This window comes from Arctopsyche grandis, chromosome 8 (genome assembly GCF_051622035.1).
Source record: "Arctopsyche grandis isolate Sample6627 chromosome 8, ASM5162203v2, whole genome shotgun sequence".
NCBI lineage: Eukaryota > Metazoa > Arthropoda > Insecta > Trichoptera > Hydropsychidae > Arctopsyche > Arctopsyche grandis.
Window position 1 is genome coordinate 15,333,302 of NC_135362.1, and position 23,877 is coordinate 15,357,178.

The 23,877-nt window shown below is 33.8% G+C and overlaps 2 protein-coding genes across 3 annotated transcripts in view; one reads left to right on the forward strand and one right to left on the reverse strand.

Annotated features, from left to right (window-relative positions):
• Positions 1-23,877, forward strand: part of LOC143915853 (cytosolic carboxypeptidase 1-like) — a 74,539-nt gene that overhangs the window by 11,298 nt on the left and 39,364 nt on the right. Inside the window, exons 3-19 of the mRNA XM_077436674.1 lie at positions 1,056-1,138; positions 1,210-1,300; positions 1,437-1,580; positions 2,003-2,170; positions 2,241-2,372; positions 2,445-2,576; positions 2,675-2,818; positions 2,888-3,085; positions 3,164-3,410; positions 3,497-3,648; positions 3,986-4,175; positions 4,259-4,372; positions 4,459-4,567; positions 4,638-4,845; positions 4,923-5,095; positions 5,169-5,306; positions 5,390-5,568. Of these exons, the coding sequence (XP_077292800.1) occupies positions 1,056-1,138; positions 1,210-1,300; positions 1,437-1,580; positions 2,003-2,170; positions 2,241-2,372; positions 2,445-2,576; positions 2,675-2,818; positions 2,888-3,085; positions 3,164-3,410; positions 3,497-3,648; positions 3,986-4,175; positions 4,259-4,372; positions 4,459-4,567; positions 4,638-4,845; positions 4,923-5,095; positions 5,169-5,306; positions 5,390-5,568 (2,602 nt within the window). The remainder of the gene's footprint in view (positions 1-1,055; positions 1,139-1,209; positions 1,301-1,436; positions 1,581-2,002; positions 2,171-2,240; positions 2,373-2,444; positions 2,577-2,674; positions 2,819-2,887; positions 3,086-3,163; positions 3,411-3,496; positions 3,649-3,985; positions 4,176-4,258; positions 4,373-4,458; positions 4,568-4,637; positions 4,846-4,922; positions 5,096-5,168; positions 5,307-5,389; positions 5,569-23,877) is intronic.
• Positions 6,296-23,400, reverse strand: nw (narrow). Of its 2 annotated transcripts, none has more exons than XM_077436259.1 (6): positions 23,258-23,400; positions 11,568-11,673; positions 10,179-10,255; positions 7,967-8,189; positions 7,720-7,891; positions 6,296-7,005 (listed from the first exon to the last, which is right to left on the reverse strand). In XM_077436259.1, the coding sequence occupies exons 1-5, from the start codon at positions 23,310-23,312 to the stop codon at positions 7,732-7,734; spliced, it is 621 nt and encodes a 206-aa protein (XP_077292385.1). In that variant the 5' UTR covers positions 23,313-23,400; the 3' UTR covers positions 6,296-7,005; positions 7,720-7,731. The 2 variants fall into 2 exon arrangements, with proteins under 2 accessions (XP_077292385.1, XP_077292384.1); XM_077436258.1 differs by having other exon boundaries at positions 6,333-7,005; positions 7,736-7,891.

Genomic DNA, 23,877 nt, shown 5'->3' on the forward strand with positions numbered 1-23,877 from the left:
TAGTACAAGGATTTTTATTCGTTGGATTCGTTAAATTTAAAATTATTTGGGAATTAAGTTAAGCTAACTTTCTGAGAAATAGCATTGCATTAAACCGGTGCATGTTACGGTTTTAGCGCGTGGCGTGACGTTATGTTCTTTTGAAACAACTTTCTTTAGATATCCGAATTGGTAGTTTTCCCCTAAACATCCTTTAAAGAAATTGCTGTGATTGGAGACAATTATATATAACCAATTTCACTATGAATGGAGCTCGATCTATGATCATATGCAAAACTTGATTTATGTATGTACATGCGTTTAATAATTTGTGGTCGTGGCAAGAAGCCCAGTTTTAATAGCGAACCGCTCATTAATTCTTTAAATAATTCGACACCGTTTTGACAATTGGGTTGGTTTTATTTTTCGAACTTTCACTGTTGTAAAAATAAAATCTATCATATATATATATACATCAAAATGAATAATTTGGTACTTCTTCGAGCTATAATAATTATGCTCGCCACGCTACCTACATACATACATATGTATATAAGTTCATCTAAGTTTGTTTACAAGCAGTGTTTCGCATTAATGAGTTTAGTTCATTGAAAGCATCGATCAAACACTTGAACGGATTTTTACACCTCGATAATGCAAATATTACCATAATCGATCGACCTAATCTATGAATAGATGCAAAGTTATTCTGTTCGAAAGCGTCGTTTAGTTTGTAATGTATTGCTTCTGGACAACTTAATTATTGTAGCCCATCCTGATAACTACTTGGCGACGCTCCAATCGTCTTCCAGTCTCTTCGCGAGACAAAATTTATATGTTGAAGTGTTCCGCATTTTCATATACGTATTTCTCTTATTTTGTAGTATTTCCCGATGTGATGCATCCGGAGAACGTTAACCTGTGTACGTTTGCGAGATTTATTGCAAAATAAATTCTGCCTGCTTTTGATCTAAAATGTTTGAAATGTATATCCGTATAAAGCTTTTGATTAGAATAATCAAAAGCAATAATATTAATATTAATAATAATATTAGAATAATCAATTTTTTTTTCAGATTTAAATGTGCGTCAGTCCACATTGGATACGTTGTGGAAATTGGATACTGGGAATATATCATTACTGATTGTTCTATTGGAGGTAATAAATATTAATATAAATCTTATTTTTTTAAGATAGTTTTTAATACAACTAATTTTTCATTATTCTAGTCATGTCGAGACAGTGGAGTTGGAGTAAACTTAGCTGGAATATTGCGAGAAACAATTTGCCTAAAATCTGGCAAAGGTAAAGCAAACAAAGGTATTTCATATATGTACATTCATTTTGTTTCCCAAATTCATTTTACCTATTCTGAAGAATCTTTTGTTTTTGTATCCTTCTGTACACATTTAATTAAATTTTCTTGCCATTTTTAACTGTATTCACGAACCGACAGCACGGAGGAAAGCGGTTAAAAAGAAGAGTTCAGTTGATATAAGCACAGAAAAATGTCATGAAATTAATGTGAAACTACCAAATAGTGTTGTATTGTCACCTGTAGAAATTAAACCGTCAAAAAATCCAATAAACGATAAAAAGGGTATGTAAAAACAAGATGAAGAATATTTATGAAACGCTTTTCTTACTAATTGACTGCTGCTGAGTGAGATTTTCAAATAAAAATTGGGAAAATAATTGTTCCAAATAATGGAATATATGACGCCATTATAATTTTTGCGAAATTATATTTGAGATATACATGTGTACATACATACATATATATGTAGCACCTTCAGACTGTTGTAAATATTTTCAAATTTTGCACATTGTGATTACAATATTTTGTACATTTTTTTTCATTTACATATATGTAACTCCTTTCACATCCCACATTTGTTTTTATTTCTATATCCAAATATATAATATTTAATATTACTAATACTAAAAATTAAACAATTTTTACTTACTCATCCCCTATATACATGTATATGCAACACATTTAAAATACATATGATCTTTCAGTGAGCACAGCACGGCAAGCGGCAATCTTGCAAACGATAGAACAGAACTCTATCATAACAATCATAAGAGTTTTATTGCAAATTCAATCTAAAAAAGAAACTAATGATGTTAATGTCGAATCATATTTATATGACATTCTTTGGGTGCTAAGTCAACTTTCACAAAAAGGTAACTTTTTTCTCATATTTTTTCAATGATCAAATTAATTTAGTATTTAATATACAAAAATTTATTGCAGATCCGAAATTCTGCATAAAAGCTCGAATGCTAGGTATTGTTAAATTAATACACAATCTGTTGCGAATTAACATTAATAACAATAAAATAATTTTTCCTCTACTAAATCTTATGAAGCAATTGTCTAAGCATCGTAAGTATTGCTGTGAAACATATCTGAATATTTTTAATTTATTGTTTGTGTTATTGATTTATAAATTTTAAGCAATTACAACTGCAATTCTCGCTCGAGACGGAGTCATAGTAACTTATGAGAAAGTTCTTATATCGTTGGGTTTTTTGCCTACAGCACGAATGAGACTTTGCCTTGATTCTATAAATTACTTTAGCAGAAATAGTAAGGAAATTTACTAACATAATTTTATTCACCATCGGGTGGAGCACGGCATTTCAAAATTTCTTAGGACTAAATCCAATAATGTTTTCTAATTTTAGAAACGTGTTGCATACAATTAGTCAAAGCCGGAGTGATCCACATATTATTGAGAGTATTTGATCGTTGGGACAAATATGAAGGCAAAATGAGAATAAAACTTTGTACTCACATATTGCAAACACTTTATCATATTTGTATAATAAGTGAGTATTATAATATATGTAAATACATGTAATTGAATGTTTTTTTTTATAATATTTAAAATATTTCAGAGTCTGGGAGGCGAACCATTGCTATTAAAAAGCATGTGCAGATATTACAAAGATTCTGTCACAGCTGTCCGGATGAGGATATATTTGACCGACTTCTGGGGAAAGTGTGCTCTATTCTGTGTTTGTGTATCAACAGTAAAACATTACCTGTATCATCATCAAGTCCAGCAACCTTTTGCTTGACAAAAATTTCATCTGGTAAATATTCAATTCTTATTTAAATATTTATGTTATTACTGCGTATGACTTGAGAAACAATGTAATAATTCGTTTCAGGAGATTCATTTTATGATAATCTGGATTATAAAACTGATGATTTTGCCGGAAGTAGTTCAGAAGAAGAAACGGCTATTGAAGATGATGAGCATATTTTGTCTAAAGACAATAGCGATACGGGAACTGATTCTGACTGTGCGCAAGATGAGAGTTTTGAAAAAGAATCTAAAAATTGTACTGATTTACTCACAAATAGTAGTAATTTTATTTTTCAATCATTAATGAGAGATTTTGAAGAATTAAAAAGGTATTTTTCCTTCAATATAATATATAATAATTGTTTACAAGATATTTTGAAATATAATATATTTATCCACTGCAAATCATTTTTAGATATAATCATTTGTTCAAAGAATTTACTAGATTGCAAAAGCAATTGCGTCTTATCAGAGGTTCAAAGGCAAACATTTTAGAGGATTCTGGAAGCAACATATCTTCATCCGACTTCAATATTAGTAAAACGGAACATTCCAATCTAATTCAAGGTTTACTCGCAAGTTCATCACCTTCTTTGATTTATAATAGGGAAACTAATAATATTTCTCAAATATGGTTAAATTACAACAGAAATGAAAATAAAAATAGTTGTTTAGGTAAAATAAAGTATGTAGATATTGATTTTCATGCAAATAATCATTTCACTTAAAAATGCATTTCACCCAACATGATATCCATGTTATGTGAAATGCTTGATTTACCGTCATGTAAAAATTAAAACTGAACTCCATTTACTTGTATTCAAGTATCAAAGACATTTAATTTACTTATATGAAGTATATTTCCAATAGCAATATGAAATTTTAGGAAAATTTGTGTTTTTAGGTAACTCTATATGCTCTCTGAAAATTTTAAGAGATCCTCTTCCATCTAATACACAAGAAATATATATCAATGTGGCATCTAAAGTAAAAAGTATTATACCATTTGTAAAAGTAGCATATCCAAATCTTTGCGGAGGCGATGCGTTTAATAAACCTGAATATTTAAATTATGTTGAACGATCTACCTGCAGGTATTACATACATACTATTTGCATGAATTTAAATAAGATTAGGAATTACACAATTTTAATTTTTCGAAAATATCTAAAATTAGAAAGAAGCTGATATCATGTGTTGAACGTGCAATCAATCCTGATTCAGTGATGAATGAAGTTGTTTATGATTTGGACAGTCTTTGTTCTGGTGATATGAGCAAATCTTCTGATGGGTACAACAATATATTTAGAATTACGTTACATGTGATATTATATTATTTGTACAACAATTTTGAAAAATTCTGAATTTTAATTTTAGAATTCTGAGTAACTGTGATTTACAAAAACTCACAAATCATCAATATTTATACAAAAAATTGGATTTTGAATCAAGATTTGAATCTGGAAATTTAAGAAAAGTTATACAGGTAATTTGATTTTACATATACACTATTTGTGGCTTGTAATTGATAAATTTAATAATCATTTCCGTTTCAGACTGGTCCCAGAGAATATGACTTAATACTTATGCCAGATGTTAATTCAACCAAGCGACATTTATGGTTTTATTTCGAAGTTAGTAACATGTCTAGTAATGGGTCCTACGTGTTCAATATTGTGAATTGTGAAAAGTCTGATAGTCAATTTAACTTTGGAATGAAACCAGTTATGTATTCGGTAAAGGAAGCGACTTTAGGACGACCTGGTGTGTTCTAATTTTTCTTATTTTTAATTCAAATTTTCTCAATTAAGCATTGAACTTATTAAAATATTTTTTTATAGGCTGGGTGAGAGCTGGATCTGATATATGTTACTATAGAAATAGTTATCAATGCTACAAAAATAAAGTTCCTACTAAAAGCTATCTAACGGTTACGTTCACGATAGATTTTCCTCATTCTAATGATGTGTGCTATTTGGCATACCATTTTCCATATACTTATTCACAAATGATGGTAACATTTTGTTTCTTAATGTTTATTTTAATTTTTTGTCAGTGTTGTAAAAATGATTAAATATATTTTAAAGACGAAAATTTGGTTGTGGTCTCAAAATCTTCCCCCAAATGTATACTTTCGTGCAGAACCACTATGTTCATCACTTAATAACAATGAAGTGCCTTTATTGACAATAACTGGTCAAGAAACCATCAATAATCCTATCCAGGTACTATTTTACATATGTATATTGTACCATTGTGTTGTATATGTACATATATGTTTTTATTTTATATTATCGAAATATTTAAGGACAGAGAAATAATATTTCTTACATCTCGAGTTCATCCAGGAGAAAGCAACGCTTCTTGGGTTATGGAAGGAACATTAAAACAACTGCTAGACAACTCGTCAACATCTGAAATTCTTCGTTTATCATATGTCTTCAAGATAGTTCCAATGTTGAATGTTGAAGGAGTTATAAATGGATGGTGAGTGATTTTTTTCAATTTTTTTAAATCGTATTTTATAGGAGACATTATTGGGATTAGTTGTATGTATGTACATACAGACATATGGTGAACATTAAAAAACGTTATATTTTCAAAATATAGTATTTAATGCAATTGAGAATAAATGGTTCGTCAAAGATCAATCTTCAATTGGTAAAGCTTTTACAATTAAAATTAATTATGTTGTCTTTATAGCTAATTCTTCGCTTTCTCAAAAAGTCAAATACAAAATGCTTTTATCTTAAGCAACTATTGATATGACCGGAACAATAATACGCTTACTCGACAATGAAACTTTTTTCCCCTCTTACACCAATATAGTAAGATCTTGGCAAGTAATCATTAAAGCCTATATTATAGCTATCAATGATTTGAATTACCAATATCTTATAAATTTCATTGCCGGGTTCCCTGGAATGTTGAAGTGATACATTATAAAAGGTTCTTTGAACATTATAAATCTTTCATCCAAAAACATACGTTTAAATTTTTAACTGAGCCAATTACATATATAAATATATATAATATATATATATATATATATATATATATATATATATATATATATATATATATATATATATATATATATATATATATATATTATTTCTAGTGTGACAAAAACTTAAAAGTACAATTTTAGAATTGTAGGAAATACACCTATACTATATCTTGTTCAGATTTATTTCAAAAATCTCTTATTTCTGTAGTTAAGTCTATTAAATGTAACTAATGGTCCCATTTGAAACCCCATTATAATATGTTGGACTTTCTAAATTTGAATCAGTCCCCTTATGTTATGGAGTGTCTTTGATATATTCACATCTAGGATGAAAAAAATCACATTATTGGGACGGAGCGGCGAGCACCTTTCCAGCAATCTTTTTTAATAGTTCAGATTTGTACGTCGTGACAATGTCAGGTTCTATTGTAGATACATATTCATCTTCATTGTTGTTGGAAGAAGCGGCAGCATAAGCATTAGGATCGTCCCCCATTTGCATGTAAGCGTTGTGATTGTATGGTCCCATAGTGGCGGAGCCGTCTTCTTCCACAGAGTTATTAGGATCGTTGGGTAGCTGTGTGGGGGTGTCATTAACATCCGTATCTCCGTCGTAAGTACTTGGCACCAATGTTGCCTCTTTCTCAAGGGACTTTTCTTGTATGTCTTGCGCGTGTTCATGGTGATTGTTGATGCCCGAATAGTGGCTGTCGATTTGCGGTGGGTTCTTGTGCGCCAAAGCTGAGGCAGCTTTCAAGTGAGGGGATTGCAAACCGTCTAATGAACTAGGGCGTAATTTGCCAAGAAGGTCGTTGAGGGTGAAGTGGGTGGGTAAATGCTCTGAGCGTGGTGGAACGGGGGACGAGCTCGTTATCGGTGGTGCTGTTGTCGTTGTCGTCAGAGAAAGAGGCTTCCTATCAAATAAATTAAAAAATTGCATCATGTTAATATTAATTTATTTGTACCAATTCGATTCTCAGCCATTTAAATTAAAATATATTTACAATTAAGCAAAAAAAGTATAAATCGGGTTTGATTTATTGTTATTGTTAAATTCTTTAGTATGTATTAATGTAAATTGGATATGTATGTATGTAAATTATAACGGTATATGGCAATAATGAATTCAATTCGAAAATTATAAAATGTTAATGTAAGAATTAAGAAAAATATATACATGGCTGAGAATCGGCATTAATTAAGATAATATGTGGCAAATTCATGATGAGATACCAAGCAAAGCTTTCTTCCCCATCCACCAAGTAAAGCCAATTTAGAATAAAATAAGAATAAATTATTACCATTTGTTAAAAAATATATATCAGTTAGTATTAGGATTCGCAAAAATTTGCATTTTTCACATATGTATGTATAATACAAAATGATTTTGGTGGCTGGGTCTATGAACATTGTCAGAGGCTAGATTCCATGCCAGAGATTGCACATGTACAATTATGACATCGCTCTTGATCACAATTGCTTGATATCATAAGGTATCATGAAGCCACACTGATGTCAAAGGCCCAATGGGCACACTTTGCTTTTCTGTCAAGATTTTACTTCAACGAGCAAGGCACTGTTTAGAATCTGGCCGCTGGTCATCTTTGTAGCTTTGGCTTGTATCTCACCTGTTAATGGCTTTACCCCTGCGCCGATGACACTGGAATAGAGCCGTAGTTGTAGTAGTAACATCTCGTCTGTTCGCAAATGAAGTCCTTGATATCTCCACAGTGTTGGGGTTCCCAATGGAACGTGGGGGCTTTCAATGCTACGCAACCGTCACTCAACACATGTTCCGTGCTGAAATTACATTTGAAATTTAAAAAAAAATTGTTTCGTTCGAATTTTTGCATTCGACTTTTGCTGTAAATTTACCCGTGTCTCGCTGTTCGCTGGGGTGCTGTACTTCCTTGAGGTACATCGACGGGATCCATGCTCGTCGGACGAGATGGGATTGTAGCTTCAGCTCCAGACACCGTCAATTCACCACGTTTCATGTAATTGAACGTGGCGTTGAAAGGCAATCCAGTGCTCATCCAAAGGAACATATCTGTTCCCAAATTGTTACCCGACGTCCAAAAATCATATTTCGTGTATCCTGAAAATAAAGTTTTTGTACGTTGTAATTGTGTGCGATTAATTTCATTGTTTAATGTGGCATTGGTTATGTTTGGAGTAGCAAATTGGCCAATTATGTATATATGTACGATTGATAATTCTACATCTTTCGGAAGTACCCAGTACTGATGTGGACACGTTGTTTGCTCTGTGACCATGGGAAAAATGCATTATAGTAAATTGCTTTTCGAATGTGTGAGAAACTTTAATCGTTGACTATTAGTATTCGGTATTTTATTTTTTTGATTTCTAAAATTGCTGTTTAAATTAGCTGTGACCAAATTTTATATAATTACGCGCGTCATATCCATTTCTAGTATGTATTAAATTGTACGTCTCGGTTATTAATACTTCGGACTGGATCGCTGTGGTAGTCCTTCCGAAAAAACACTAGATACATAGATACACTGGATGGTCTGAGGAATTCAAAAAACATGTGTCGTTGAATGGACACGACCAACAGGCGCCGACGTGCATGGCAACAACACGCTGGAAAGTCAATTATCCAGCGGTGGATTGTGACCTGCCGATACAATTTATAGAAGATGGAATGAGCGAGATTTTAAAAAAACTATTTTATCCATCGGCGATTTTTGTATATAACTTGGAAGAACGAAAAAATACGGAACGAATTGTTTGTATGTATTGTACTAAATTTCTGTAAAGGAGTGTGAATAAAGTTAGCATTCGTTCAGCTGACAAATGCGTTGCAAATAGTGTGAAAAAAGAGAATCAAAGAATGAAAATTACCAATATAGACAACCAAATTATCATAAAAACGTTTTCTTTAAAGTATAAAAGCCCAGGTCCAATCTGACAGATATATGAGAAATTGATAATTTTGAATATATGAAAAAGCACAATTTAGATTCCGGAGTCCCAAGTCAAATTTTAATATTCACGTGGGAACATTTTTTATTTATTTATTTAATTGAATACTTGGGAATGGCGGAAAAGCCGATGGACCCAAGGGGTATGATAATACATACATACAGTAGTACAGTAATACAAATATCAAATAAAACAGTGAAAAAAAAATCAAAAACAAAAAAAAAACCGGAAAGAAAATATTAACAACTCAAAATAGACGAAAATAAAATAAACAATAGAAAATAAAATAAAAACAAACTTAACTTAAATAAAAACCCAAATTTCTTCTGACTTGACATCGTAAATGAAAGTCAGAAGAGGCTAGTAAAAAAAGGAAGATTTACAAAAACCTATTTATTTAAAGGAAAACATCAAGTTTATTTTTAAAAAGGTTTCAGTTACTAATTCATTGGATGGACCTTTAGAAAATTACTAATGAATTTTTTTTCATATGAAATTTAATCCGAGTTTAGCTTAAATTATTTTAGATTAAGGTTGTATATTATATCTTTAAAAATTATTATATTTATCACGCTATTAATTGTAGGTCAAACGAACGGATACGCCACTGTATCTTTTGCCTTTTTTCTCCCGTTTGTTTTCTTTTCCAACCTGTGTGCTCATTATGTATTCATTCTCTTTCAGTATGTAACAGCCAAAAATGCTTTTGTTGAAATTCCACTCTATGACCGAATTACAGTTTTCAAAACGAGCGCATGAGGAGAAATAGAGAGAAAGAGAGAGAGAGTGCAAGTGTTTCAGACGCATCCAATTGTTCTATTTAAAAAAATTCTTATTTATTTCGCCATGTGGAAAAAAGCTCTAAAGCTTTACTAAATAGACGAACGCGTACCATACGTATACACAATATGAATGTAGCTAAGCTCGTGCGCAGCTGTCTTTCAGCGAGTGCAGCGCACCTTGCAGATCCTGATACGAGAGTTTGCACTTTTTGCTCTTTTCTTTGCGTTTTTCTTCTATTTTTTGCGTAGCGTAAGTGCGCGTGCGTAATGTAAGCAATGTGCGGCAACGTAATGATGTAATGAGTGTGTGTTGGGTTGAATGTCCGCGCCTCGTGCTGCGTCTCCCCTCAACTTACCGGCGTTGCTCAGGTACGTCGTGATGGAGTCCGCCTTCTCCTTGGTCTCGAAAGAAGCCAGCTGTAGACCCAGCGACCTGAAAACAAACATTATGTCTAATCAGTCAATGTCGATGCTGTAATGGTGTGCGGGGATCCCTCACCCAAAGTTTCGCTAAACTTTGGAAAGCTCATGGAAAATTAAAGTGTTTTCTTCTAGCATATATGTATGGATGTACTAAGCAGCTGCAAATAATGAAGGATTACTAATAATTAGTAAACGTACAGATATGCAGAAATTCATGGTGATTTTTAGGGATTTGGATTTGAATGTGTAATAGATAACCAATTCCCTTAATATTTATGATCATTAGAATATACATAAATACACAGTTTTTTCGATTTTTTATAGTTTTATTTAATCTCCAAAAAATATTAGTGACGTGTTGTTTAATAGTTCCCCATCTTAGAAAAAATATTGATTATATTGATGTAATAGCTGGAGCTTTCTTTTTACTGGTTAAGCATGTCAGGATTTAAATTCAGACATAAATCTATTTCGGATTTGTTTGAATCTATATATGCAATATTGAAGCTTATGAAGTAAAATTATCTTGTTTTGTAGATTATATACATATAGATATATGATTATCAGATTACGTAATGATTGATAGTGAAAACTTTATGAAGCTTCTTTATTGGATCGTTTATATCTGCTGCTTTGTAGTCGACGTTACATATTTTCAAGTCGGCTTATGGCCTCGTTTGATTATGCGACCGTTATGGTATCTGCTTAAGGCGATTTAACGGTGGAGCAAGACCTTTCCGAGAGCATTTTCTATGGAGGATTTACACGAAACGTCTCTTTGTCCAGCTGTTGAATTGAATTGTGGCGCCGCAGTTCCTCTCCGCGAACGGAATTCTTTCTCAGAGTTCATTGAACATCCAAGATTGGCAATCTCCAGCATAATAGTGGCGCGGCGTCGACTAATGAAGCTACCGGAGATCCCACGGCGCGGAAGTCGAGATGCGAATAAGAGCAAATCGACGACGATGATGATAGTCGAGATGCTGCCGAAGAAGAAGCGGCGACAAAACGATCAACGATGAGAAGTAACGGTAACGCGATACAAAGCAGTCGGTTTAACACAATTTGTGGTGCAAAAAGCGTGGCGCTCAGAATAACAGTTCCGACTAAATATCGTTTAGCAAGTAACATTTTATGAGTCATACGACTTTTGAGCTTCCAAAGCGCTCACAGTGAATCTCGGTGGTCTTCAATTCTTTTTTTTTTGTGGTAAACCTCAAACATTCATGTCCGCGCATCAGAGTGGCTTCACCGCCGCGTAATATGTATTACAAATGAGTGGTAATCATCGGACATGATTTTATTATGTGCATGTTGCTCACCTGCAGTACTGGTACGCCAAGAAGTAATTGAGTTCAGGGCTGTAGGGATTCATGCGCGATACGAAGTACTGCACGCCGTCCAACTGGATGGTCGTTATCCTTTGTCCTGTAACAAACAATGCACGTTGTGTTATAATGCTAATACATGAGACGTTCATGGCGGCCCTTTCGACCGCCTCGTCGTCTTGGCCCTTTGTGTACAAAGCAGTCGACGCATCGACGAGGTGGCTTCGAGTACCCAAAGGACCCCCTCAGGATCCGATCAATTAAACCGGACTGCGATTCGAAGAATGCAAAAGTCATTACCGCTATCTAGACGCGAACGCATAGCTATCTCAGAACGAATCTTTCAATTCGTACGGCGGGAGTGCGTCCATAAATCCGGATAAGGATCCCTTTGTCATGGGGCAATGACGGAGGGGGCCACCCGCGGCAACGATTGCTAGATTTATTCGCGGTGTATGGGAATAAACAGCCTCGGGGCAGACGCGACCCTGGCCCCTAGAGGTCAATGCGTGAGGTCGAGCTGGTCAAACTCCTCGTGGCGCCTTGCTTTGCGAACGCGCCTCTTCGAAATAGGTACTCTCATTATACTACGTGTGTGCCAATCGCCCTCGGTAGGTGTGTACTGGGTGAGAACGAAATCTCTCAGGCGCAACGTATAAACACTCCCGGTGTTGGTTAGTCTTGCTGGGGTCAAAAGATGTCCCACAGCTGTGTACGTTGCTTACAAGTCGCATTTAGCTACATATACTGAGGCAATTTTAGTGTAATTTAGTGGAATTTTGTGAATTTTAGTTTAATAATTTAATACCAGTGAAAATCTCCCTATTTTTGTCGCGTAGCCTTACTTTACGTAGGATACGAGGGGACTCGGTATGACGTCACCTAGTCCCCTTGTATCCTGCTCGCTCACACGTAAGTAAGACTGGAAGACAGAAGCAGGTAGAATTTGACGCCCTGCCTTACTTAAACTTCACTTCGCCTTATTGACACGTACTTAAATTCAGTTAATTTGAGAATAATGCGATTCCTATTGGTCTGTTAAGATGTTCTGACCGATAGGAATCGTGCATTTATAGGTTCATAACAAAGATCGATCAATTGAAAATGGAATCCAAAGTTTGCTACACCCTGAAATTTAAATTTCAACTGAAATTTTCCCACACTTGCTCTGTGTATTTTAAGGAATTATATGAAAAGACTATTAAATTTATGGTTGTGGACTACTCAATTAAAATCGTGAGATTAATTTAAAATTTAGGCAATCAAAAAATTTTATGAATGCAATAAATGCAATAAAAATCGCACAATTTAATTTTAATTAGCCTATAATACATATTTTCACTGTAAATTTAATTTATAAACTTATGTTTTTGTGAAAATTATGATCGCTATTGTAATAAAAGGCAATTTTAATCAGTATTATACTTACGGTGAACATATTTTTTTAGAGAAAATGGAAGAATCAATTTATAACTTAAAAAAATTGTATTTTAATGCATTGAAAAATCAGAATCAATAGGAAAAACATGACTATTGATCCAATACTCACTTTTGGCATAGCAATACTAGAGATTTTGAGTCATATCTCGTAAACAAAAATCAACCAACAAAAATCATTGTCATATTGGAATTCAGTGCGTCAAACTTAGTAAATATTAATTAGTCTCCGCTCCGGTAATCTATACAGGTTTGTTAATATTTATGAATTGTATATTTAAATATTTCGGCGTTAATTGTATATTTAGTGATAGTCGATATTACGAAATAAAGGACAAAAGCGCAATTTTAGAAAATAAATAAATCTAAAGGACAGAACTGTGAAATAAAGGACGTATGGTCAACTAATTGTACTATATACATATGTACATATACTAATTGAAATTCAAATTTGAATTCATACTCTTTTTCAAAACTTTGCAGTATTTGATACAATAATATTGTCACGAGTAGCAGTAAATATACAAATTAGCGCAGTTTAAAATGTTTTTAAATGATATATTTTTTGAACGCAAACGTGTAGGTATACTAATAGGCAAGTAAAAATTCTAAATTTATACTATGTATTTCATTGAATTCAAAGCTTGAAAACATTTTAAAATTTCGGTTTCTTGTTTTTTTTATTGTATCTACATACGTTTCATTTAATGGCGTCCCTCTTAAATATTTAAAATATGCGTATTTGTACAATCTCAAAGATCTAATCTGCAAGTGTTGAATGATGAAAATATGAAATGGTGTTTTAAAGACTGTTCACCGTTGCGTAGGCGTCAATGCACGCTCCGATGAAAGATTGCATTTAAACCGAGAATGATCGTAATAAGACAACTTGACAGGATGAATGGGCAAAAAGTCTGTTGCTCGCTCTCGGTGAGAATTCACGGACACGGTAAATTGCGATTTAGAATTGGCCAAGGGTTACCCATTTAATTGCGCCTGGGCGTATCTTTTGATTTTTCACGGGCGTCCGTCTCTACGGCGAGGCAATATCATTATGAAACTACATATGTATATAAAATTATATAGCTAGGATGCACTTCCACCTGCACTTCACGTCTTAGCATCCAGCCAACCGGTCAGGCACTTCCGCTTATTAATTTAATACGATTTCGTAATCGACTTCGCCTGTTGCATCTATGCATCTTGTATTTACATACGCGAGACGACGAACTCACATTTGCAATGTAGTATGTGGTATTTTTTTATAATCTTTGGCTCGATTGATAGTGTCGTTCTGTCCTATTCGAAATTATCTACCCTCTCCTCTTCTATTGTGTGTGTGTGTCATCAACACTTCCGCTTCCGACAACCGTTTGAGAAGTCTGATAGACGTGACTTGAACGTCAATTGTCATCGCTGCACGTATGACTCATTCGTATTTTTCATCGCCTTTCATAAAAAGTTACACTGGCTTGTACGCGAGTAGGTTCCCATTGGATTGCAAGGTTCACCTTTGGTTAAGCCACAGCTGGATACAAGTATTATTTTTTTGTAGCCAAATGAATGTAAACCGTATATGGTAGACTCGTGCATACGTGCTCGGTACTTACTATACATATTACAAAGCAACTGTACAAATAAAATAAAATAAAGTAGTAGTAGAAGCAGTAGTGTGTGTTTTCTATCGTATTTTCTGCATTTTTAATGAAGATGGTCTATCTCGAACATTCCTTAATTTTAATTTTAGTGTGATGATAAATTAAGGTACTGGTTACTAGTTGTGTTTTTTTACTAAATATATAAGTATGGGAAATAAATTGATTCACTTTTCACTGACGACATTTTTATGGAAATCGCACCCATCGACCCGTGTATGATTTTAAATGCATAATAAATTTCAAGTAGCAATAATCTGTTGTGAAATCTGTGTTAAATTTCTGATGCATCCATGTTTGTTTATCTCGCGATCGTAGACGCGTAAGTCGAGAGTGTTAATGAAATTTAACCCACAATTGATCTTGTTCTAGTGATATGTCCTTGTCCGCTTTAAGGAATCGTGTGTTGCGGTTAATGGAGTCATTGTGAATTCACGCGTGGTATTTTAAACGTGTGCATACGATGCATCTTAAATTTGGATGCAAAAATAAACAGAAAAAAAAATGATCGAGGTTGAGTGGACCGTCAAAGTTTCGTTTTCGACCCAGAGATCAAATATTTGAGCGTCGATTAAAAGGTTTGCGTTCCACTTTGAGCCTGCGATGCATATCTGGAGTGCATAACCAAACAACCGAAGGATGAAAAAGAAAATGGAATAAAAAAAGAGCAAACAAGGAGAGTTGGGATGCGTAAAAAGCGCGATCATCCATAAGTCATGAAGTCGGCGACCTACCACCGCGGTAAATAAATAAATGCCCATTCTTCTTAGCATTGTGTTTGCGATACAGCGGGTATAATATTTGTTTTTTGTCTCGAGTGGGGACACTATGTATGTTTATGTATGTGAATACTACAAAAATTTCTGGTTTGCTCTTTGCGTTCGGCTTGGTCATTGCATATTTGCACTGCATTCTGAATTGTCCTGCTGGTATGGCTCCACCACTCCTGGGGCACGTTTTAAAAGCTCTTATTTATATAACCGTCGTTTCGCCGAGGGCTATAAAACTTCAAGATTGTTTAAAACCGATGACTTCATACCCTCGCTGCACATGTACAATTCATTTTGCATTGTTCTTAATACATCGTAACCAAGAGGTGCTTATTAAGCTCTGGTCTTTGAAACGGTGGAAGTCATCGACAGCGGGCATGACCATCTTGGTACAAGGGTAAATACCTGACCGTGGTCACGATTAAAGCTAAATATAGCTCGGGACCAATCCAGCCCCTGAACACGAGAACTCTCAATCTCGTTCCTTGCAAACACGGAGAGGTGGGCCTTGTTTGTAAATCTGCGTACTAGGCATTTTCTTTTTTTTTTTAAATATGTATGTACATATCTTATTCATTGACTACATCTGTCCATCCAGTGGGTGCCATCACAAATTCTGGTCGGGTAAGCGTAATTGCTGTCAATTTATACCACCGACCTACCTACCAACGACGATCAGCAACGTGAGGACACCTCGGATGTGACACGCGCGTGGTCGATTACCAACAACATCTGATTTGCTTGACAAAGCAATGCAAATTCGTTTTGCGGCGACATGCTGCGAATTCAATCGCGCCAAACACTTTCAGTCAGTGTCAATCTTCCTTGATCTATAAATGAAAAGACCCGCCTCTTTTTTCACCCAAATCCTTAATTATCGCACACTAATCACATCCTGCCAGGAAGGAATCAATTAGGTGTGTTGACCTCCATCAGATTTTTCATTCGCGATAATGAAGGATAGTCTCTATCCCTCACCCAACACGCGGAGTGCCCAAAGTGATGCGTCGAGTGTATTAAATTAACCGGTCACGATGTAATTAATCTGTCAGGAAAATGGGCGAGAAGGGTTTTATTTTTACCTTAATGATGAAGGATGGAGGGTTTTGTGCAAAAAGGGAATTTAATGCCGTTGGCGTTTTATTTATATTCGGATAATAAAGTTCGTATTGTTTATTGGATGGGTGCCTTTCATAGACATTCATGTATGTAAGTACACACTGTCGATTTATATTGGGATCTTTTTCGTTCGTAATGTTAATGTGTGGTCAGTGGATCCTTAAAAAAATGTGTTTTGACTGTTGAATAACTAATTTACATCGTAAAAAAAAGTAACACGAGACGCTATGCGTATTATATATTTTTTTCAAAGTCAAGGCTTACAAATATACATACATAGAGGGTTTTAAATTAAACGTCTGACTACCTGTCCATCTTCAATTCGGACCGCACTGAATTGTTTTCATTGTTGTTTTTTATTCATTGTTGATTATTTTATTATTCTGATGTTGTTATTTGCTTCCCAACCAATATCATTTATCTAGGCAAGGATGGACGTGATGCCCCCGGGTTACATCACCGCCGCAAACGACCATTAAACCGCCGCGTCTGATCCATCAGAATAATTACACTCTCACGAGAAAGGTACAAAATTAAATTAATATCAACGAGAAGAAAAAAAAACAGATGTATATGAAAATCATCGTATATGGAAGAAGCGCGCTATTGCATAACACGCATGTAATTGGGATCCTTGAACTTGCGCCGGGGCAATTGCGCCATAACTAGTTTTAACCCCTCGCCGCGGTTCGCCGCCGTGGTTTTTCGTGAGGTGTTTATATTGCATTGTTGGTGGGTAATTTTTATATTATCGCCATGGGATGTGTCCGAAGATGCGAGGCGCCCACGTTCCACATATTGGGTCCTCCCCCTCTTGGTGTTGTTAATTCGTATTCATTGGAAGGTGGCACGCGTGGGTCCCTCTCGAGTGCAGCTAATTGCGTATTCCGACAGTGCAAGTCTATGTATCCGTCGTTTGGGAGGAAGGAAGGCGACGATGGTAACCGGGAGGGACTTCAGAGGGATACAATGTTCTACCAACCCCGATTAGAAATGCAGAAAGCGTACGAGGCGAGCCATTGTTTCGTCGCGAACACGTCCAATCCTTACCAAGCGAAAACGAAAGAACAAAATATGCCTATATCGTATCCCATGGTCGGATCGAAAACACTTCGTCATTTTGAATGGAAGCGGATTCGCTTGTAATGGTTCTGATTCTACATACTATATTTTTCGGTTTTTTAAGTGGATTTAGGACATGGGTCATGGGCTGTGGATGTACATAGCTACACCATACAGATAAGTTATGAACCCTATTAATGTGTAACAAATTGATATGAATTTAGATATAGGTTTTAATTAAAAGATAATGATTCAAGACAGACTATTTTTCATCTGTTTTTCCCATGATATCATTACGGGTTGTCCCTGAACGAAATCTTTGGTATTAACTTTGTACATATATTTAATGATTATAAAATTTTGAAATCATACTCAAATAGTGGTGGCATTAGTGGGTTGGATGGTTTTTGCCAATGTGATGGAGGAACCGTTTCAACAATGAAATCAAATAAATTGGCAATCTCTGACAAGAAACGTGGACCAGCAGCACTACATATTATACTCGGAATAAATTATTTTCAATCGAGGTCAACCCATGGGGTCGAACCCGACAGCCTCTCGGTGGTTAGCATTAACGCAACCAATCAATCATAATATATGTAAAAGTATAAAATGTATAAAGTATGTATACGCTCTGTTAATCATCATTAACTTTTTAATTAATTACTTATTTTACCAGCTATAAAGCTCACAATGAGTGGTTAGCGTATAATGCTAACAACTAAGGGGTCGCAAGTTCCAACCAAATCCAGCGTTGCTGGCCAGACCTTAGATGTATGTTTGTATGTGACTTCAGGTTGATCGTTTCATATCAGAATTTGCCTATTTATATGATTGCATGTCTCAATATTTCGTGTTATATTTATCTGAAATGGTTCCTATCAAATTTGCTCATTTATCACCATTATTTGAATTTATTTTCGAATTATTATAATATTATTAATTTATATATGTACATATTCACAAAGTTGGCCATTGATGTCGCCTTGGGACAATATCGTACAATGATACAATGGTAAAAATAAATGATGGTTTTGGAAGAAAATACATGTAACAAATATCTTTCGATAATATAATATTATGCTTACTACATGAAGGGTAATTCTGCAAAGCTTATTGTGTGGCAAGAATATGCTTAGTATAATATATGTTTTAAAAGTAGGGTATTAGGATATTCAAAGCCTCTTAATTCATATTTATTCTTAAAATATTACATAAATTAATCGTTAACGTATATGCGATACGCGAATTTAATTACCGAGTGAAAGGAAAATACACGTAAACAACTAGAGCGTAGGCTTTGACAATGCGATTTGTATCAACAAACATTACGAATGCAAAGTGAGAATCGTATTACACGCGTTGCGAGGAAATCTATCTAGGTACGCGATGTGCATTATACGAGTAGTATCTCGATATTCAGGTGTAATAAACCTGTTCGATCGATTTGTTTATCTCGTGAAACACGAGAAAATAAAAGTGTTCGAATGCGTGCGCGTGCGTGTCTTTGATTCATTTGCCGATTTTAATCTTTTTTGTTTCGTACCGTTTTTACATTAACGCGATTTGTTTATGCAACGTCGTGAGTTAATTTGACGTTTTAATCACAAACATCGTTACACATTCATATATGAAATTGTATACAAATTTGCACATTTATATTAAAAATATATAATTAAAGTTTTCGTAATTATTGTTATCACACATTTGTGTAGTACGAAATTTATGTTAGTTATTTTTGACTTGCATAAGATTTTATAATAGTTGAAAACATTTTTGCTTTAGTGTAATATAGTTAGTTTAAAATTTAAAATTACGATAATGCAAAGCTTTTATACACTTTTGAGCGTATCTTTGAGTGCAATGGACTTTAAAAGATCAGAGTTCAACCCAATAGACGAGAATTTTTTTCCTATTGAAAACCGCTTTTAAATATTTACTTATATTTGAGTTTTTTTATATTTGCATAATATTTGCATAATATTACTAATAAATTTAACCCTGTTCAAAGTTGAAACCCTCACTTGAAGTTCTATTACGAGAAAAATTTAATTTCGCATATAATTTTAGTCGCCGAATCAATAAAAATCATTATTCTAACTATGTACATAATAATCCTCTTAAATCGAATTTGAGTCAAAAACTACGTCTTTCTGTTATTTTTTAGAATTACTAATCTTATATATAATTTCGAAAGAGACTTTGTATGTAAGGTTTAAAGGTTTGGGTGGGAGCATCGAAAACAAATCAAAGTTTCTATGACAACGATATTGATATCGTTGAATATTATTTTTTTTTTCGATTCAAATAAATTTAATAAAAAAACAAATGAATATTTACTATTAGATTGTTTTGCTATGTTTAAGCTGTTTATATTACAAATACCGAGTGAAGCCGGGTAAAACCACTAGTCTAATATATAATTTCAAAAGAGACTTTGTATGTACATATGTATGTTTTGGTTCGTAGAATCCATGACGTTAAATTTAATAAAAAAACAAATGAATATTCAAATAAATTTAAATAAAATAAAACTATTCGAATAAATTTAATAAAACGTTTACTATTAGATTAGAAATGTTTAAGCGGTTTATATTAATAAGTACCGAGAGAAGCCGGGTAAAATCACTAGTTCTATATAAATTCATAAGTATTATTTCTAAGATTCATTCATTTTTCATAAATTCTATATATATTCATTAGGGCAAATCTAGGGCAAAAAAAGCTTGTAAAAAATGGTTTTTCTACAAAGGTAACAATAGGAAAAGAATTTTTCCCTGAGTGATCTATTCATAATCGTGAAAATAAAGTAAAAAATTCGGGTGTGACCAACCCATGACTTTATCTATGTATTTGAGGAATATAAGAAGGTTACAAAACAAAATTCAATATTGAACTAATAACTATGATAGCGATACAAATTGAGCGCGAATATATGCAAATACTTGCACAAGACAAAAGTTCTACTTCCGGTTGTCGGATTTTGTTCAAATTTTTTTTATTATTTAAAATCAGTATAATTATAATACACATTAAATATCAAGAGGATAAAAATAATATAAAAGGTCAAAATAAAATAATGAAATATTGTTTTAAAAAAAAATACTACTTCCGGTTTACAAATTCTGACCAAAACGTTATCAAATCTAAGTTAGTACATAAAGAATACAAATATAAATTTTCAGCTCAATACGTTTAGGGGTGTGGACAGGATCCAGGCGACAACATTTTTATCCTTTGTAATAGGAGAAAATCCCACTTCCGGTTCATTAAATTTGGTGATTTAATTTTTTAATTTTACTTAAAATCACTATCTTTATTATACACAATAAATATCAAGACGCTTAAAATAATTTAAAAGGTCAAAATAAATTAATGAAAAAATAATGAAATATTGTTTTTAAAAAAAATACTACTTCCGGTTTACGAATTCTGACCAAAACGTTACCAAATCTAAGTTAGTACATAAAAAACACAAATATAAATTTTCAGCTTAATACGTTCAGGGGTGTGGACAGGATCCAGGCGACAACATTTTTGACCTTTCTAAGACGAGAAAATCTCTCTTCCGGTTCATTAAATTTGGTGATTTAATTTTTTAATTTTACTTAAAACCACTATTTTTATTATACACAATAAATATCAAGACGCTTAAAATAATTTAAAAGGTCAAAATAAAATAATGAAATATTGTTTAAAAAAAAAATACTACTTCCGGTTTGCGAATTCTGACCAAAATGTTACCAAATCTAAGTTAATACATAAAGAATACAATTATAAATTTTCAGCTTAATACGTTTAGGGGTTTGGTCAGGATCCAGGCGACAACATTTTTGACCTTTCTAAGACGAGAAAATCTCTCTTCCGGTTCATTAAATTTGGTGATTTTATTTTTTATTTTTACTTAAAATCACTATCTTTATTATACACAATAAATATCAAGACGCTTAAAATAATTTAAAAGGTCAAAATAAATTAATGAAAAAATAATGAAATATTGTTTTTAAAAAAAATACTACTTCCGGTTTACGAATTCTGACCAAAACGTTACCAAATCTAAGTTAGTACATAAACAACACAAATATAAATTTTCAGCTTAATACGTTCAGGGGTGTGGACAGGATCCAGGCGACAACATTTTTGACCTTTCTAATAGGAGAAAATCCCACTTCCGGTTCATTAAATTTGATGATTTTATTTTTTATTTTTACTTAAAATCACTATCTTTATTATACACAATAAATATCAAGACGCTTAAAATAATTTAAAAGGTCAAAATAAAATAATGAAAAAATAATGAAATATTGTTTTTAAAAAAAATACTACTTCCGGTATACGAATTCTGACCAAAACGTTACCAAATCTAAGTTAGTACATAAATAATATAAATATAAATTTTCAGCTTAATACGTTCAGGGGTGTGGTCAGGATCCAGGCGACAACATTTTGACCTTCCTTCCGGATGCTTCCGGAAGGGAAAAAATCCCACTTCCGGTTTATTAAAATTAGTGATTTTTTTTTATTTTAATCACATTGATACAAGAATTATACTTGCATTTTTTCGTGAAGACCACACATGTTTAAGGGGTCGAAAAAAATAGTGGAAGAAAAATCGAACAAGAGTAAACTGCCACTTCCGGTCGACGGACGCTTACCAAATTTTATACATAACTTGGTATTGAGCCTTAACTGATCGATATGAAATTTCAGTTCGAATAATCAAAAGGCTTTTGAGAAAAACATAAAAAACCTCGATTCTCTAGAGTAAAAGTACTACTTCCGGTTCAGATAAAAATATTTAAAAAATATAAAATTATAAAAATTATTATTTCTAGTACATGCAAAAAAAATTCAGTCCGATTCAGTTAGTAGTTTGGGAGAAAATCGAATTCAAAAACTTAAAAAAAAGAGGACACCTATAAGGGGAGGTACCATTTCCGGTCAACTTAAAAATTTGAAAAAAATTTACGTAGTGTCTATAAGAATTTCATTAACCGATACTAAGTTTTGGTTCGATAGGACTAACGGTGTTGAAAAAATCCCCAAAGTACACAGACACACACACAGACACACACACAGACACACACACAGACACACACACAGACACACACACAGACACACACACAGACACACATACAGACACACACACATTTTTTCTAGATCATTAAAACGTGATCAGTAATCGATTCTGAGTTCGAATCAGTCAAAATCTCGAGTTCGAATTTTCGCATGATCACAAAACTTCATCTATTGTTACTACGTACATAGATAAAGTAAAAAGCGTGATACATTTAATTAAAAAAAATATTTTTTGAAGTTATGAAAATTTCATATATGAGATACATATTTGTTTTTGTAACACAGAAGCACAGTATATATGTATGTACACATGCAACCACTAAAAATAATCTTATCATGTTGGCTGATAAATTAGTAAATCTAACCGTACAAACTGTAGGGCGACTTAAAAGTTTCATACGAAAAAAAACTTATACAATACTTAATTTTAGCTGAAACCACCTAAGCTTTGAAATTTCGAGACCAAAAAAAAAAGTCCGAAATTATTAGAACATCCCGAATAGACGAGCGCGAGTCTTGTTGATACAGTGTCGGTTGATATGATAAAAAGTGGAATCGGTACCTGCAGCAGGCGCCGCAGCAGCAAACGCCAACACCAGCCAAGCCAGAGGCGACATGTTGACTCTTCGTGGGGGGTTGAGCGAAGTGAGGTGAAGTGAGTTTTGGAGTTGGTCGCGGGTGCGTCTCTCACGACGTCTAAACAACGGACACGCGGCCGCACTTGCTTCTCCCCTTTATAAGCGGACTCCCCTCTCCCTCCCTCCCTCCCCCAGGCCCTCTTTCCTCCCGTGAAGATGCGCGCGCGCATGCGCCCGGGGAAACTCGAGGTTGTTCCCGGAACGCGACCACCATTACCCGGGACTCGCCATTTTCGATCCACTCCTCAAATGTGGTGTCGTTCGATGGGCTATCGGTTTCGATTCGAATTAATATCAATACAGTAAAAGGTTCGAGTTTGAGGCTTATGTAGTTAGAATTTTGGGCCCTCATACAAAATGTATCCTAGACCCACTCTTTCATCCTCCTTTTAACCTGATTTTTAAAACTATTCAAATTATTTGGCGATACATATTTATATACGACAATAAAAAAAATTAAATATAACTTAGCTCATCCATTTTAAAAATTCATCTTTCTCGATTTAATGTTTGCAAAAAATTGTCGTCATATGAATATATTTCC

What these genes read in the sequence shown, in the direction of transcription:
- nw (XM_077436258.1), bottom strand. Translation starts at nt 23,312, where the DNA reads ATGTCGCCTCTGGCTTGGCTGGTGTTGGCGTTTGCTGCTGCGGCGCCT. An exon ending in TTGGCGTACCAGTACTGCAG is followed by an intron (nt 10,256 to 11,567) that starts GTGAGCAACATG and finishes GTTTGTTTTCAG; the next exon opens with GTCGCTGGGTCTACAGCTGG. An exon ending in CAGCGAACAGCGAGACACGG is followed by an intron (nt 7,892 to 7,966) that starts GTAAATTTACAG and finishes ATGTAATTTCAG; the next exon opens with CACGGAACATGTGTTGAGTG.